Below are 18,522 nucleotides of genomic sequence, written 5' to 3' on the forward strand. Positions count from 1 at the left end.
CCCCCAAACCACCCTCCTAGGTCATCACAGCACTGGACTGAGCTTCCTGTGCTATGCAGCAGCTTTCCACTAGCTATCTATTTTACACGTTAGTGTATATATTTTAATGCTTCTCTCCCAATTCATCCCACCCTCCTCTCCCCACATCATGTCCCCATATCCCTTCTCTACATCACATTTCTTTTCTTGCCCTGCAGACAGGTTCATCTGTACCATGTTGCTAGATTTCATGTCTATACTTTCAGTTCAGTCACTCGGTCGTGTCTGACTCTTTGTGACCCCATGGACTGCAGCACGCCAGGCTTCCCTATCCATCACCAACTCCTGGAGCTTGCTCAAACTCATGTCCATTGAGTCGGTGATTCCATCCAACCATCTCATCCTCTGTCGTCCCCTTCTCCTCCTGCCTTTGATCTTTCCCAGCATCAGGGTCTTTCTAAATAAGTCAGTTCATTGCATCAGGTGGCCAAAGTATTGGAGCTTCAGCTTCAGCATCTGTCCTTCCAATGCATATTCAGGATTGATTTCCTTTAGGACTGACTGATTTGATCTCCTTGTAGTCCAAGAGACTCTCAAGAGTCTTCTCCAACACCATAGTTCAAAAGCATCAATTCTTCAGCACTCAGCTTACCTTATAGTCCAACTCTCACATCCATATATTATGCATTATGCATAATGTATACAGTATTTTTAATGTGTATGCATTAGTATATAGTATTTTTCTCTTTTTGACTTACTTCACTGTTATGACAGACTTTATTAGGTCCATCCACATCACTACAAATGACCCAATTTCATTCATTTTTGTGACTAAGTAGTATTCTATTGCATACATATACCACATCTTCTTGACCCATTCACCTGTCGATGAACATTTAGGTTCTTCTGTGTCCTGGCTATTGTAAATAGCTCTGCAGTGAACATTGGTGTACATGTGTCTCTTTGAATTGTGACTTTCTCAGAGTATATGCCAAGTAGTGGGATTGCTGACTTATATGGTAGTTCTAGTTTTAGATTTTTAAGGAACCTTCATATTCTCATAGTAGCAGCATCAATTTACCTTCCCACCAACAGTGCAAGAGGGTTTCTTAATGGAGAAACAGGTAGGGCTCTTTTTACCCAGATATCTCTTGAACATCCACAGTGTGGAGGCTCCATGGATGGCCGGCTAATCAAATCTGTGAATCTAGAAACAACTCTCGCTGCTTGCCAAACACACTGTCAGCCTCTTGCCCAGCAATCAGTTAGTCCAGAGAAGAGTACAAGGCTCTTCTCTTCTCTACTGCCACCATATCTATGTAGTTATCTATATTTTTGTTCTTTCTCCTACTTCTTTTGTATCAGCACCTCTCTAGGATGGGTAAGCTGGTAACATTGTGTGTGTGCGTTCTAACTCACTTCAGTCGTGTCCAACTCAGTGTGCGACTCTATGGACTGTAGCCCACCAGGCTTCTCTGTCCATGGAATTCTCCAGGCAAGAATACTGGAGTGGGTTGCCATTTCCTCCTCCAGGGTATCTTCCTGACCCAGGGATTGAACCTGTGTCTCTTAAGTCTCCTGTGTTGCCAGGCGGGTTCTTTACCACTGTCGCCACCTTGGAAGCCCCAGCTGGTAATATTAGAGGTGTCAAAAGGCATTAGGAACAGACAGTGAGCACTGATGGTGTTGTGTGAAATGAAATCACCAAGATGTCCATCTCGTTTTATAACTGATAATTAGAGAGTCCCTTCAGACATCCTCACCCGACACCAAGGAAACTTTTAGGGGAGGATTCATTTCTAAGCAGTTATGCATTCGTTTCTTTTGGTGATGATCAAATTTCTTTCCGAATCAGCTTATCTGCATACTTCTCTTGAAGGATGCACCTTAGAAAAGCAGGGCTTTGTTTTCGCCGCCTCTGTCTCCCTGCACCTTTCTGCTGATCTTTCACCTGTTTTCCTTTCTTCTTAATTTTTCTTATAATTGTATTTGTTTGTTTATGGCTGTGCTGGGTCTTTATTCTGCGTGGGCTTTTCTCTAGTTGCAGCGAGCAGGGCTATCTCTAGTTTGAGCGCCCAGGCTTCTCATTATGGTGGCTTCTCTTGTTGGGGAGCACAGGCTCTCAGGTGCATGGGCTTCGGCCGTTGTGACAGAAGGACTCAGTAGTTGCGGCTCCCGGGCTCTAGAGCACAGGCTTAGTTTCTCTGCAGCATGTGGGATCTTCCCAGATCAGGGGTGGAACCCATGTCTCCTGCGTTGGCAGGCACATTCTTTACCACTGAGCCACCAGATATGTCCTCACTTCAGTTTTCTTATCTGTAAAATATGGGCAATGTGCTTATCTTGATGCCTGAGAAAGCTTTACCAGTGTCTTTCAATAGCTGCGATGTGAGTCCTACTAAGTTCATCTCATAAGCCTTATACCTTCCCAACAGGAGGGCTGTTAGTCCCAAGGAGGGAGCGCAAAAATGGATTCTTATCAGGGAGGAAGGATTTTTAAATCTTAGCTGTTATAATGGTTTGCAAAATCTTTTACCCTGATGCTTCCTTTTGCTGGTTATGAAGAATCTGCATTTTATTTTTCTTCCTTCAGGAAATGATCATGAAACACAGGTTGAGAAATCCTGCCCTTGCTGATGGGCATGTTATTCAACCACAGCTAAAGTGAACTGGCTTCAAACCAAGAGGAGACAATGATCTGATTCTTACATTTTGGTTTTCAAAAAAATGGAAAAGGGCTAATCTCCTCTAGTGTTCAAGCATGTACTTAGGGCTGTTAATTTCACATCAATTATACTGGCTTCAACCTTGTTTTCAGTGTTTGTGTTAAATGTGTCAGGATTTAAATCTTGGTTCATCCGAGTCACATTTCTGTGTATCCTAAAAATCAGTCTGTAAGCAAATGTTCCTTCTAAAACAGAACAAATCTTTTGCTTGCACCTGCAGCTTTTCCAAGGTGATAGTTCTAGGAGGGCAGGAACAAGACCTTGTACTTTTATTCCTTACACTGATCATGCTTAACTCAGTGTCTGGTGATTGGCTCAACATGTTTGATTATTTAAAATGTTGGAGTAATAAAAGTACATTGATATTAGCTAGAGCTGGGACCAGACTGAGGCAAGTGAGGTGGCTAGGTGTAGATTTTAAGGATAAACTCGCACAACCTGTGTGTTTCTGGCCAAAGGCTCACCTTAGTCTTGACCCCAGTTGTAACACAAGTGGAATCCAATTTCCAGACCCTTCCCTTTGCAAAGTTGATTTACACAGGCAATTCTCTGGAAGTGATACGGTCACAGGAGCACAGGAACCAGGAATTTAAAACAACTATTTTAACACCCCTCCATTCCAGTTTTATGAGTACATTTCTTTCTACTTGCATGTGACTCACATTGACTCCAGAGCCCTAAATTTTCCACTTTTGTCTTCTAGATCACTACGGACCTGAGGCAGCGTTGCACGGACAACCACACAGGGACATCAGCCTCAGCCCCCATGGCTGCAGGCATCATCGCACTGGCCCTGGAAGCCAAGTAAGCCTTTACCTCCATTTGTCTCCACTGGTGACAGCCCCTCAGCTCAAGGACACTTTATCCCTTCGTTAGTATATAATCCCTAGCACAAGCCAGGATATAATCTTCACAATTCCACCTTTAAAACTTCAAAGAATAGGGCTTAACAAACGGTTCCCCTATATTAAGGGAAAAGGCAACTTTTGGGGTTATCTTCTTAAAAAATCAAACAGTGTAATTACTTTATTGTGGAGTCATAGTGTAAGCTTGCCAGTTGGCTGCAATACTCTTCTTGCCTTGTTGAGGTTTTTATTCTAGTCTGGGAATGTTCTGTGAGTCTCAGAACACTTAGGTCTGCCTACTTCTGGGCCCTTTCCCTGCAGGTCAGCAATGCAGCTCAGATTCCATGACAATAGAATCATCACAGACTCACTCTGGAGAATAACGTATGTCAAGGGTCATATGATGGGAGCCCAGGAAGAAAGGCAACCCGCTTACCATAAAGCCCTGTTTAATGTAGTCAAATCTGGTGTTTCAAAGACCCCTTTGAAAGGCCCCCCTCAGGTTATTTTAGGTTCTTGGATTAGATTTGTATGGTGGTAGTTTTCGTCTCTTCTTTCTCTAAGCACCAATAGTTTAGTTTGTCTTAACTCTTTGAAAACCCAGTAGAGATCGACACTTTCTTATCCTCAATTTCAAAAGCCAAAATGCCCCCCAAACTGACAGTTGTTTTTGCAGATCTGACACCAAAACTCATTTGATGGCAAAGCTTGCCCTAAACTAATTTGAGGCTATTTACAGTTTTTCTTTATTGTGAAAATTCATACATTTTCCTGCAGAAACGTTAATGTATTTGATTACGAGGTGCTGGCTTGGACCTCACTGGAAATTTTGTGTACTACATGCTAAGGACACCGTACCTGAAAAAATCTTGAATTCCAAACACCTCTGGTCCAAGAATTTTGTAGAAGGGATTGTGAACCTGCACACTGAGGCCATCGTACAAGAGGGTCATGACAAAAAAGAACTGAAGTAATGACGTTAAGTGTTTTTCCAAAAATAGCTTTGCACCACTGCCCTAGGGAGGACTGGAAAGATTCTTTCATCTAAATCTGATGTAGAACAATAGCAGGTGACAGGAAAAGAATATAAGAATCATGACGAGACTTGGGCATTAATAAGAACAGTACAGTTTCATTCTCAGTATGCAGATGACTTCCCAACATTTACAGCTGATTCTTTGTAAGGCAAACAGCCTCTGTAAGGCAGTTGGGCCTCAGTGTAATGTGGATTCAGTCAATTGCTAAGTCATGTGTAATTCCTTGGACTGAGACAGGCAGAAGAACACAGACTCGGGGGATGGTGCTCTATTAGCACATTTGAGCTGCTGTGACAAAATACCATAAGCTGAGTAGCGTATGAACAACACTTATTTCTCACAGCTCGAGAAGCTGGAACAGCCAAGCTCAAGGTGCCAGCAGATGCAGTGTCTGGCATGGACCCACTTCCTATTTGGCCTTACGTGGTAGAAGGAGAGGGCAAGGGAGATCTCTGACATCTCTTATAAGTGCACTGGTCCCATTCTAGAGGGCTCCAACCTTGTCACCTGATCCCCTCCTAATCCTATCACGTTAGGTGTTAGGTGTCAACATAAGGCTTTTGAGGGGACACAGATATTCAGACCACAGCAGGTACCATATCTTTAGGTGGCCTCCTGCCCCTTAGCATTGACATTGAATGTTTGGGTTTTTTGGACAGTGTTAGCTAAGTGTTAAATCATCTCAACGTATTATATCTTTTAAAGTGTTTAAAGTTTAGCAAGGAACTGGCACTTATCCTGTTCTCACTTTATAACCTTTCTCTGGACTGTTGTGACAGCACATTAAGTGTATGTGTTTCTAATTTGGTAACTAAATTGGCTTTTGAAGAATATATCATCTTCATTCTGAAATCTGGGTTGTTTCTCTGGAATATTTTTCTGTCCACAAAATACTGAAAGAAAATCAGGAATCCTTCCTGCATCTCCCTGTTCCCCTATACCCCCACCAAAAAGAGATAAATACTATGGCTATACAACCACATGCTACTTAGTTACTTAAAATATTACTATAACACTAATATTTTCAGCAATAATTCCTTTAACCGCTATTCAAGCTCAAATGAAAAATCCTTAATTTTATGCCTCAAAACAACACACTCAGTTGGATAAAGTTGCTTTGGGTCCAGGGAACACACTGGAAAGCTGCCTGTTTTCTTTTCCCTTGCATTTTGAGCAAATTTTGAGTATTTTTTTAAGATTGATTTTTGCCAAAACTGTGATAGGTGGAAGTTAAGTTCGTAAAATATAGCTTAGGTAGAAAATCCACTATATTTTAAGGTTTTTAATGGTCTAGTCCAATGATTTGGCCACGGTATATAGTAAACAACCTGATCATATGAGAAAGAATAAATCTTTCCATACATCTCCATCAGTTTGTTCTACAGGCCAATCTCTGCTTGTAAGTGAAGCTGAACGTTAGGGGAAAGAGGTCTGAGTACCTAAAGAGTGGGTCAAACATGGATAAACTAGCTTCAATAAGCAATAGGCCTCCCACAGGAGAAAAAGGATCTGAAGCTAAGAAATTGTAGTGAGGAACTCAGGTAACAGTGTACCATGGTTGCAGTTCTAAAGCTAAGTTTAACCCTGGCAAGTGTATGTCACCCAATCACTCAGCCTCTACCACCAGTACTTCTTAGCAACACTTCAACACTGGCAATATTTTGAGATTCAGCCTTTACTATCCCATGTTGAAGAGCCTGATAGTAGTTCCCCCATATCCATGTTCCAAGACCCACAGTAGATGCCTTTAACTACAGATAGTACCAAGTCCTATAGTACTATGTTTTTCCCATAAGTACATACCTGTAACAAAGTTTAATTTATAGATTAGGCACAGTAAGAAGTGAACAACAATAAGTGAAAATAGAACAATTATAATAAAACACTGTACTAACAGTTATATGAGTGTGGTCTCTTTCAAAGTATCTTTTGGAACCTTAGAACTGTACTTACTTTTCTTGTGATGCTGTGAGATGATGAAATGCCTCCATGATGAGAGGAAGTGAAGTGAATGGCATAGACATTGTGATGTAGTGTTAGGTTACTGTTGCCCTTCTGATGGTGCATAAGAAGGAGGGTCATCCTTGGGTGATCTGGATCATCACGCCATGGTTGGGGATCCCAGGAGAGACGGAGCTGGACTGTATGAAATTTCATCACACTACTCAGAATGGTGTGCAATTTAAACTTATGAATTGTTTCTGAAATTTTCCACTTAATATTTTTGGACCAGGCTTGATGGGTAATTGAAACCACAGAAGGAGAAAACAATGATTGGGGTGGGGAGGTGGACCACTATACTCCCTTATAAAAGGAGGGAAGAGAGAGACCCAGAGCTGGGCAGAATTCTGGCCCAGAACTCTGGCCAACACTTCGGATACACACCGCCTGCTCAGGTCTGATGAGTCCCTGAATGAGGCTGAGTGTTCTGGTGAAAAACTGCAGTCATTGACTGCCAGTCCCCATTCAGCTGCATGTCTTAGCTCTTCCTGTCCGACGAGGAGAAATGCGTCATCTCTCACAGTGTCACTAGTTTCGAGTAGTATTCACTTGGGGAAAACTCTCACCTCCCAGCTTCCCTGCAGCCTGCTTCCTTTACATCCGCAAGTGCTTGCCTGCATCAGCAGATTTGCCTGGATCAGTAGGATTATGGCTCTTACTCTGGATGCTACTCCAACCATTGACCCCTTTGCCTTCTGAGTCTTCTTGTTGCCCTAAGGTTGGAGCTTTTCTGAAAAATATTCTTGGGAAATTAAGGGAAGAGAAAATAAATATAAGACATAGAGACAAATAAGTTAAAAGTGTTCTGGTCTCTTATCTGAATGCAAAAAAAAAGTTTGATCATTAACTCTGCTGTAATAGGATTTGTAGGCCATCCTTATCCTATAGGGTTTGTAGGAACATGTGTTGCAACAGTCTCCACTGTAACACACTGCTGGACACTGGTAAGAGTGCACCATTCCCCAGACTGAAAGGATTCTCAGATCCTCCAAAAAGCTGCCTCCCTTCCTTTTTTGCTCTGAGTCTGATCCTCTTTAAGCTGTACAGCCACCTCTGACAGTCTGATCATAACTTTACCTCTCTAATTACTAGGCAACTTCCCCCTGTTCCCAAGGATGCTCCCTGGGTGAAAGAAGCTTTAAATATTTTCCCTTCTAAAAATTATGAGCAATTTCAGAAGAAGAGAAATCACTGGTATCTTAAAGGAGAGAAAACTGTTTCTGTGTTGGGGTACCCTCATCACATATGTATTGATTCAGAGACTTACAATATTTCTCTAATTTGGATTTTGTGCATTTGGGAGTAGTTTTCTGTTTGTTTTTTTTTTTTTTTTTCCGAGTGAATAGGGAATATGTAATCAGTGACTACAAATAAATTATCATTTGGGTCATCGCTACTTAAAACGATATCTTTTTAAATAGTATAACTGAAAACATTTAAGTAAAATGTGTCCTGGAAGCAGGTTTCTTTATTTTTTATTGAAGTGTAGTTGATTTACAATTTTCTGTTAATTGCTGCTGTACAACAAAGTGGCTCAGTTTTATATATATATACATATGTATATACACACATTATTTTTGAAATATTATTTTCCATTATGGTTAATCATAGGATGCTGAACATAGTTGTTCTCTGTGCTGTACAGTAGGACCTTGTTTATCCACTCCATGTACAATGATTTAGGTTGGCTAACCCCAACCTCCCACTCATGCCTCCCCCACACCCCTCCACCTTGGCGACCACTAGTCTTTTCTCTGACTGTTGAGTCTGTCTCTGTTTCATGGATAAGTTCCTTTGTGCCATGTTTTAGATTCCGCGTGTAAGTGATATCATATGGTACTTGTCTTTCTCTTTCTGACTTGCTTCACTTAAGAATAATAATCTAGTTGTATCAATGTCACTGCAAATGACTTTATTTCGTTCTTCTTTGTGGCTGAGTAGTATTTCATTGTATATGTGTGTATACCACCTCTTCCTGATCCACTCATCTGTTAATGAATATTTAAGTTGTTTACATGTCTTAACTGTTGTGCATAGTGCTGCTCTGAACATAAAGGTATGTGTATCTTTTTGGTTTAGAGTTTTGTTTGGATATATGCCCAGGACTGAGATTGCTGGATCATATGGGCATTCTGTTTTTAGTTTTCTGAGGAACCTGGGAGCAGGTTTCTTAAATGAAGAAAGTAGTGAAACATGACTAATAGTTTCGAGTGAACAACCTAGAAAAACATCAAGTCACATTTGTAAGGTGCTTTGTATCTCAGTGCTAGTATATATTACCAGTATTCCAGACAAGTAGAAAGAAAAACTATGTTGCTAGCAAATGATGTTTTATATAAAATGGTTTATAAAATAGAGTTGAAATAACTGATATTCATAAAAACATAGTGTTCACAATCATAAACTCTATTTTACTGAAAGTTTTCCTGCCTTGAGTCTGCAACTATTAGCAGAGGAAAGCCATTTTCGTAGAATGTTTTATATGTTAAATTATCAGCATTAGCTCAAGAAATTCAAAATATAAGTTCACCAAAGAAACCTTTTTGCCTTGAATTGCAAGTGGTCTCTCATTGGAAATTTGAATAATATGAACTTGGCAAACTAGAAATGTTGCACAGTGAATGGTAAATAAAAGGGACAGAGTTGGGTAGAAACATCTGAAATTATTTAGGACTGATACAAGGAATCTGCCATGAATTCTTGTTTTAAGTGACCTAAAGCCTTTTCCTCAGATTTCATATCTCAGGGACCAGAGGGAGAGTGCCCTTTGAGAACACATAATATATCTAGATCTAAATAAATAAATTGGGGTGGTACCTACTATTCTGTTCTACTCTGTATTCTATAATATGTTTTCCATTCTATACATATATCCAATATCTGCCTGTATGTATTCTGTGTATACTAAAAATAGACCCGGTACATTGAATGTTAGCTCTCCTTGGTATCTGCTAATTCACTTCTTTCCTGTCTGACTTTTTGTGACCCTATGGATCATAGCTTGCCAGGCTCCTCTGTCCATGGGATTCTCCAGGCAAGAATACTGGAGTGGGTTGCTATGCGTTCCTCCAGAGGATCTTCGCAATCCAGGGTCTCTTATGTCTCCTGCATTGGCAGGCGGGTTCTTCACTACTAGAATCGCCTGGGAAGCTTGCTGCCCTTGGTATGCCACATATATGCATGCATACATACACACACATTCCTAGGTAGGCTCAGCTACTTTCTTTGTCTTATCTGTTCTCTCTTATTTAAATTGTCCTATGACCATTGGTTTACAGAACATACCATATAGATATATCTAGAACAAGATTGTAGAATGTATATAGGAAGAATATACTTCTCGATAACTTAGACAATTTCTATTCTTGTACAGAAGATGTTTTTGTATATATTAGCTTCCAAACAAGGCTTAAATTCTTTGAGAGTAAAGATTGTACCTTACAGTCTTTATTAATATATATGTAATCAATATCTATTGTATTTTAAAAATAATTTTTTAAAGCATCATGATAGGAGCTAAGTGAATTAGGCAGGGCATAATATAAATATTTGTAAAATATGTCATTTGTTTTCAGAGGATCTTTTAATCTCATTAGGGGTGCAAATGGACACTAACATTCATGTCTGAACAGTTTAAGAAAGTCATTGAAGTAGTTTTGGTGGAAAGGTGGTGGAGGGTGCAGGATTTGGATGAAAATCTATACCAGACTTGATCCAAATTGGAACCTTTGTGTCGTGACACCTTAAGTACAATGTTTTAAACAAGGTCAATTCTAAATAAACATTAAATATCCATGTATTTCAACCTTCTTGTTTTTTGTACAAAGGAAATGAAGTTAACGGAATTGCTCAATTTCATATATTTTTACTTTTCAGTTTCTCTCCTTGATACTGCCTAGCAACTTCTCCCATGCACTGTTCCAGTTCATCCTACCCAGTTTACTTATGATTCTTTAGAACTGGGCTTAATCTGGGTGAAATAAAGACATGATGTTATGCCCTCTTTTAGCTTCTAGAAGAAGTTCCTTTAGCTTAGATCTTTGGTGAAAGGGATAATGTGAGACGTAGAAAGATCTACACGCAAAGAATTAAAGACGTGTTGGGCCACAGGATGATTCACACCATATGCTGTTGGTTTCAAAATACTGTCCCCAACATTCTTTTCTTAGGTAATTAAACCTACCATCTGCATGTCTTATGAGCCCCAAATGTCCATCTGTATAAATTGTATGCAGTTCCCATTTATCAGCCACTTCTTGTCTGTTTTACCTTTCACTGTAATCTCTCCCTTACTCGTGTATACTTCCAATGCAGGAAAAATATGGGCCACTGCCAAAAAAATTTGAAATGCAATTATTTTGAGAAGTTAATACCTAAGACAATTGAAAGGGAGTCTGGAGTTTTTAACAAACAAGTTAAAGTAACTCATTGAGGGGTTCAAAGTTCTCAAACCAACCGTCTTGAAGGGAGACCACATAGGAAGTATGTGATGGGCATAAACATTTCTAAATATTGGAGTGAGCATCTTAGGCCTGATACCTTGTAAACTGTTCTTATCTTCTTTGTTTTGTTTTAATTAGAACCACATTTCAGGATAAAATGTTCCATTAACAATTCTCCCAAGGGCCACATTCAGCTATATGAAATGCTGCAGTGGGTGGAGAGCATGAATGCATTTGGTTATTGAGGTAAAATAACAGTGGGTATACCAGTTCTTTCCTTTTAGGAGGGTTTTATTTATTTCAACGAGAACTTAGCACATGCACAGATAGTGAGTATACAGGCCTGTATGCCCAGGATCTGTGTAATTACAGGGTAAAGAAGGAGGTATTACACATGCCCTTCCTTTCACATACTCTTAATGTTTCTCATGTAGTGTTGTAGTTCTGGCATAGAACTGAGCTGAGATTTCTGGCATGAATGGCTGGGCTATATTCTGCAACAAGGGGACAGAAAATGAAAACGTAGTCAAGGAGGAGGGCTGAAAAAAAGGGGTTTGTGAGGTAAAAACAGCACATATTTCCATATGAGGCTGAGCAGACAGAAAAGGGATGTACTGCCCTGGGTTGTTCCCTATAGTGAAATAATTGTAACCAGACCCACAGAGCAGTTACCACGGGCCTTCTGCCAGGACTGTGCTTGAAAATAGCTTTGTTATGTCTACACACACACAGACAATACACTGTCCTCTAGCACTTTTCAAGTTCAAATATTGTAGAGCCAATTTTCATTGAACTCAACTTTGTAGCTTAACTGATGGTCAGTGGTTTAAAACAATGGACCTTTCAAAGTTATCCTTTACTGCTAGAAAGGTCCTGGTCATTAGGCTTAGTCACCTTGTATTCTCTTGAGATTTAGCCAGTGTTTTCCATCTCCTTCCTAAGATAAGGAAACTAAAAAACTTGATGGATGATTGAGTTGCTCAGAGACTCAACTGAGAACAGAGAAGCTCTCAGGTTATTATTATTCACTGAAAGTATGTTGCTCTTAATACTGTAATAATAAAGATTATTTCTTATAATAAAGGTTATTTCTTAATAATAGTTCTCAGTCTTGTTGCAATCCCCAGAGTTTTTCATATATAGCTGATCAAATGTCATTTGCAAGTGTCATATATAAAAATGTCTCAAGTTCTAAATATTCAAATTCTGATTTAACATAAGCAGTAATGCTGAAAGATCGGGGGTGGGAAAGGTCTTTACAGTGTCCTCTGGGATTTGACTGATTTGATAGCACTGATACCATTATCTGTGATATGCGATCCTCTCCACCACCTTGACAGAAAACTGTCTGAAAGGACACTATATCTGAGAATTCTATAAGTAATGACACCACTCTGAAAAAATACACGTTAAGAAGTTTCTCCCAGTTTAAGTCCACACAAAAAAGAGGAGGTATAGAAGAAAGGAGTTCGGAAGGAAATTTCTCATTTTTCTTATCTCTGAAAGTTGTATAAAGGGACAATGGGTATTGGTAACTCTACACAAGGACATCACCAGATGGCTAACACCAAAAGCAGATTGATATGTTCTTTGCAGCCAAAGACAGAGAAGCTCTGTACAGTCAGCAAAAACAAGACCAGGAGCTGACTGTGGCTCAGACCATGAACTCCTTATTGCCAAATTCAGACTTAAATTGAAGAAAGTAGGGAAAACCACTAGACCATTCAGGTATGACCTAAATCAAATCCCTTATGATTATACAGTGGAAGTGAGAAATAGATATAAGGGACTAGATCTGATAGAGTGCCTGATGAACTATGGATGGAGGTTCGTGACATTGTACAGGAGACAGGGATCAAGATCATCCCCAAGAAAAAGAAATGCCAAAAAGCAAAATGGCTGTCTGAGAAGGCCTTATAAATAGCTGTGAAAAGAAGAGAAGTGAACAGTAAAGGAGAAAGGAAAGATATACCATTTGAATGCAGAGTTCCAAAGAATAGCAAGGAGAGATAAGAAAGCCTTCCTCAGCTATCAATGCAAAAAAATAAAGGAAAACAATAGAATGGGAAAGACTAGAGATCTCTAAGAAAATTAGAGATACCAGAGGAACTTTTCATGCAAAGATGGGCACAATAAAGGATAGAAATGATATGGACCTAAGAGAAGCAGAAGATATTAAGAAGAGGTGGCAAGAATACACAGAACTGTTCAAAAATGATCTTCATGATCCAGATAATCATGATGGTGTGATCACTCACCTAGAGCCAGACATACTGGAATGTGAAGTCAAGTGGGCCTTAGAAAGCATCACTATGAACAAAGCTAGTGGAGGTGATGGAATTCCAGTGAGCTATTTCAAATCCAGAAAGATGATGCTGTGAAAGTGCTGCACTCAATATGCCAGCAAATCTGGAAAATTCAGCAGTGGCCACAGGACTGGAAAAGGTCAGTTTTCATTCCAATCCCAAAGAAAGGCAATGCCAAAGAATGCTCAAACTACCACACAATTGCACTCATCTCGCATGCTAGTAAAGTAATGCTCAAAATTCTCCAAGCCAGGCTTCAGCAATACATGAACTGTGAACTTCCAGATGTTCAAGCTGGTTTTAGAAAAGGCAGAGGAACCAGAGATCAAGTTGCCAACATCTGCTGGATCATGGAAAAAGCAAGAGAGTTCCAGAAAAACATCTATTTCTGCTTTATTGACTATGCCAAAGCCTTTGTCTGTGTGGATCACAATCAACTGTGGAAAATTCTGAAAGAGATGGGAATACCAAACCACCTGACCTGCCTCCTGAGATATCTGTATGCAGGTCAGGAAGCAACAGTTAGAACTGGATATGGAACAACAGACTTTTCCAAATAGGAAAAGGAGTACATCAAGGCTGTATATTATCACCTGGCTTATTTAACTTATATGCAGACTATATCATGAGAAACACTGGGCTGGATGAAGCACAAGCTTCAAGATTGCCAGGAGAAATATCAATAACTTCAGATATGCAGATGACACCACGCTTATGGCAGAAAGTGAAGAACTAAAAAGCCTCTTGATGAAAGTGAAAAAGGAGAGTGAAAAAGTTGGCTTAAAGCTCAACATTCAGAAAACTAAACATGTCATCCAGTCCCATCACTTCGTGGGAAATAGATGGGGAAACAGTAGAAACAGTGTCAGACTTTATTTTGTGGGGCTCCAAAATCACTGCAGATGGTGACTGCAGCCATGAAATTAAAAGACGCTTACTCCTTGGAAGGAAAGTTATGACCAACCAAGACAGCATATTCAAAAGCAGAGACATTACTTTGTCAACAAAGGTCCGTCTAGTCAAAGCTATGGTTTTTCCAGTAGTCATGTATGGATGTGAGAGTAGGACTATAGAGAAAGCTGAGCGCTGAGGAATTAATGCTTTTAACTGTGGTGTTGGAGATTCTCGAGAGTCCCTTGGACTGCAAGGAGATCAGTCCTGGGTGTTCATTGGAAGGACTGATGTTGAAGCTGAAACTCCAACACTTTGGCCACCTGATTCGAAGAGCTGACTCATTTGAAAAGACCTTGATACTGGGAAGGATTGAAGGCGGGAGGAGAATGGGACGACAGAGGATGAGACGGTTGGATGGCATCACCGACTTAATGGACATGAGTCCGAGTAAACTCCGGGAGTTGGTGCTGGATAACTCCTGGCATGCTGCTGTCCATGGGGTTGCAAAGAGTTGGACATGACTAAGCGGCTGAACTGAACTGAACATAGACCTTAGATGGAATCATTCATCCATTCATTCATTCAGCAAACATGTATTAATGGTCTGCTAGTTATCCGTTCCTATGCTAGGTGTTGTGAATTGATTGGTAGATTGACAGAGGTGGAACATTCATCCTATTTGGTGAGGCAGTCTATTAAAAAAAAAAAAAAGCAAATCATAAGCACTAAGAAAAACAGAGTAGGATAACAGAGAGTAGCAGGTATTTTTGCATACAGTGGTTAAGGACAGATCTCTGGGAGGAAGCAACATTGCAGCTGATTCCTAAAACAGGAGAAGAACCCTGTCTTGTAAAGAACTGGCCTGTGCATTTCAGGGAGAGGGAGGAGCCAGCTAGGAAGACCATGTGTTTAGAACAAGGTTTCTAGTTTTGAGTAGTAAGATCTATATGGCTAGTTTGAGGAGAGGGTTGGAAAAGTCCAGTTTACATATGGCATCATAGTAGGTAACCATGATAGAGATCTATGGAGTCTTCTAAGGAGGCAGACTTACTTCGATTAAATTTTTTAAAGATCATTCCAGATTCTCCTCAGAGAAGTCCTAGTGTGGGAACAAGACAGGTAAACCATTTTGGAAGTTAGAGCCATAGTTCAGGAGAGGTTAGGATAGCCTGGTCTAGGTGATGGTAATGCAGACAGAGAGAAGTGGATAGATCTGCTGTACATTTTGCAGGTACAGCAAACAGGGAATTAGATCATGTGTTTGGGGAAAGGAAAAATTCAAGTCTGAGTTCTAGTTTCTCAGCTGAGCTCTTGGGTGGATTACATACCGTTTATTGAAATAAATACCCTTTATTCCTCAAATAGGATCCTGAGAATTAGAAGAAGCAGAAATGCCCAATGGAATAAAATACCTAGGTTTACAGGTCTTGTAACAAGACCTGTAGCAAATTTCTCCTGCAATTACTGACTGTGCTTTGGTGTATCAGCTCCCTCAAAGTTTATTAATTAATCCTCAGGAAATACTTCACTGAGACCATGATGGCTATAAATGTCTAAGAAAATTTACATTTTAAAAAAGAGAAAGAAAATAAAGAGAATAGATTAATTTATATTATAAATTGCTCATCTGCTGCCATATTCTTTAATATAAGTAGAGTCTTAGTAACAAATTAATTTTTATGCATTTACACCATAAAATTGCTTAGCAAATCTACTGATGTATTATTGGGTTTATAAGAAGTATGTAAAATTCAGTATTTATATTTAGTCTCATGAGGGTTTGTGGATTATATTCATTGCCAGGAAATTTTTGTTCTTGATAGTGTCTATGGTAACACTCCAAATACTAGCAAATATAATTTAACTTGCTAGGAATAAAAGAAGCTGACTTTTTTCCAGGGTTCATTATAGTTTCACATCATAATCTGGTACTTAATCACTTTAATCACAGCATATTTCAGTACATTCTGCAAAATGACTTATTGTCATTATGGCTTCCTCAAAGACCACTTTGTATTTGAAGTTTCTTAGCTCTATATTGAAACCCAGTTAAAATTCAAATCTATTTTTATACCAATTGTTCTTGGGCTGCATTTTGAATCAGTCTTGCCTATGCCCACATTGTCTTGACCTACAGTTTTTACTTCTCAGACATTTTGTGTCATTTTTTTCAGAAGAGCGTACTTGTTCCTAGTGACACTAGCATCTAGTTTTTGTATTTAAGTGATAACTGCAGATGGTGACTGCAGCCATGAAATTAAAAGACGCTTACTCCTTGGAAGGAAAGTTATGACCAACCTAGACAGCATATTAAAAAGCAGAGACATTACTTTGTCAACAAAGGTCCGTCTAGTCAAGGCTATGGTTTTTCCAGTGGTCATGTATGGATGTGAGAGTCGGACTATAAAGAAATCTGAGCGCCGAAGAATTGATGCTTTTGAACTGTGGTGTTGGAGAAGACTCTTGAGAGTCCCTTGGACTGGAAGGAGATCCAACCAGTCCATCCTAAAGGAGATCAGCCCTGGGTGTTCACTGGAAGGACTGGTGTTGAAGCTGAAACTCCAGCACTTTGGCTACCTGATGCAGAGAGCTGACTCATTTGAAAAGACTCTGATGCTGGGAAAGATTGAGGGCAGGAGGAGAAGGGGACGACAGAGGATGAGATGGTTGGATGGCATCACCGACTCGATGGACATGGGTTTGGGTGGACTCCGGGAGTTGGTGATGGACAGGGAGGCCTGGCGTGCTGCAGTCCATGGGGTCGCAAAGGGTCAGACACAGTTGAGCGACTGAACTGAACTGGTTTCAGCAGACTTTCTCTCTTTGTAAAGAATTTTAGTTTTAATACATTTTGCCATCATCAATATGAGAGACAAATAAATAAGAGAAATACACATGACTGATTAAAAGGCATGTCATTTCACTAACATATAAGATTTATTCATCCTGACATCCACAAGTCATTTGTGCATTTGATATGTCAAAAGTTCAAAGCAACAAGTTTGTAGTGAAATAAACTATGATACCTGAAATAAAGCATGCAAGAAAACAGAAAGACATTTTGTTTTTGGAAGATTAGTTCCTTATCATCTTGGATTAAATTTTCATTTCTCTCTTCATTCTGATTCTGAATCTTATTGAGTAACCATATGTGTGAGATGAAGTAAAGTTTTATGTTCTTTGCATATTATAGGGAAAAACCCCAGTATGCCTGCAAAAGTTGGTACTGCCATCATAACCAGTAAAGGTCATAGCACATCTGCCTGTGACATACTGTGTATAGGCAGAAGATTCTTCTTGCCACTGGCCCCAACTGAGTGTGAAAGTAGTGCATACAAATACAAGAAAATAAAATAAAAATAGCTGTCAGCTTTTATTGAATTCTTACTCTTTGCCAAACATTGTGCTCAGTATTGTCATTGGTCATCCCATTTAATCCTCAAAGCAGTGCTTGTAAGGTAGACAATATCACAGTATTTCAGATGTGGAAACTGAGGCCCAGAAACTTGCACAGGTAAGAAGTTGAACTCAAAGTAGTGTGACACCAGAGGCCACCATTACATTACATCATCTATCTATTTTAAGAGCCATAATAAGACATGATTTATAAATGGCTGCTTTGGAGGATAAGGGCTGAGACTATGGAGAAGGGTGATGAAATTTTGAACAAAGATGATTTAGGAAGGCTTTACAAAAGAAGAGGGACTTGATCTATACTTTGAAAAACATTTTTTTTTGTAGTGGATTCACAGTGTTGTGTTAATTCTGCTATACAGCTGAGTAATTAAGTTATATATGCATTTTTCATATTCTTTTCTATTATGGTTTGTCACAGGATATTAAGTATAGTTCCCAGTGCTATACAGTAGGAACCTGTTTATCTGAAGAAAGCTTTCTCAGCTTTAATGTGCATGTGAGTCATATGGAATCTTGTTTAAAAATGCAGATTTTGAAGTCCTCAAAATACTTTGGGTGATTCAATTGCAAGTGACCCATGGATCATAAGAACACCCCCACCTTACACTGTTGGTGGGAATGCAAACTAGTACAGCCACTATGGAGAACAGTGTGGAGATTCCTTAAAAAACTGGAAATAGAACTGCCTTATCATCCAGCAATCCCACTGCTGGGCATACACACTGAAGAAACCAGAAGGGAAAGAGACACGTGTACCCCAATGTTCATTGCAGCACTGTTTATAATAGCCAGGACATGGAAACAACCTAGATGTCCATCAGCAGATGAATGGATAAGAAAGCTGTGGTACATATACACAATGGAGTATTACTCAG

General features: G+C 39.6%; 1 protein-coding gene across 1 annotated transcript in view; it reads left to right on the plus strand.

The window, feature by feature from the left end:
- Window positions 1-18,522, plus strand: part of PCSK5 (proprotein convertase subtilisin/kexin type 5) — a 610,290-nt gene that overhangs the window by 318,765 nt on the left and 273,003 nt on the right. Inside the window, exon 13 of the mRNA XM_010844912.1 lies at window positions 3,409-3,509. Coding sequence (XP_010843214.1) covers window positions 3,409-3,509 — 101 coding nt within the window. The remainder of the gene's footprint in view (window positions 1-3,408; window positions 3,510-18,522) is intronic.

This window comes from Bison bison, unplaced genomic scaffold (genome assembly GCF_000754665.1).
Source record: "Bison bison bison isolate TAMUID 2011002044 unplaced genomic scaffold, Bison_UMD1.0 scf7180017864212, whole genome shotgun sequence".
Classification (NCBI taxonomy): domain Eukaryota; kingdom Metazoa; phylum Chordata; class Mammalia; order Artiodactyla; family Bovidae; genus Bison; species Bison bison.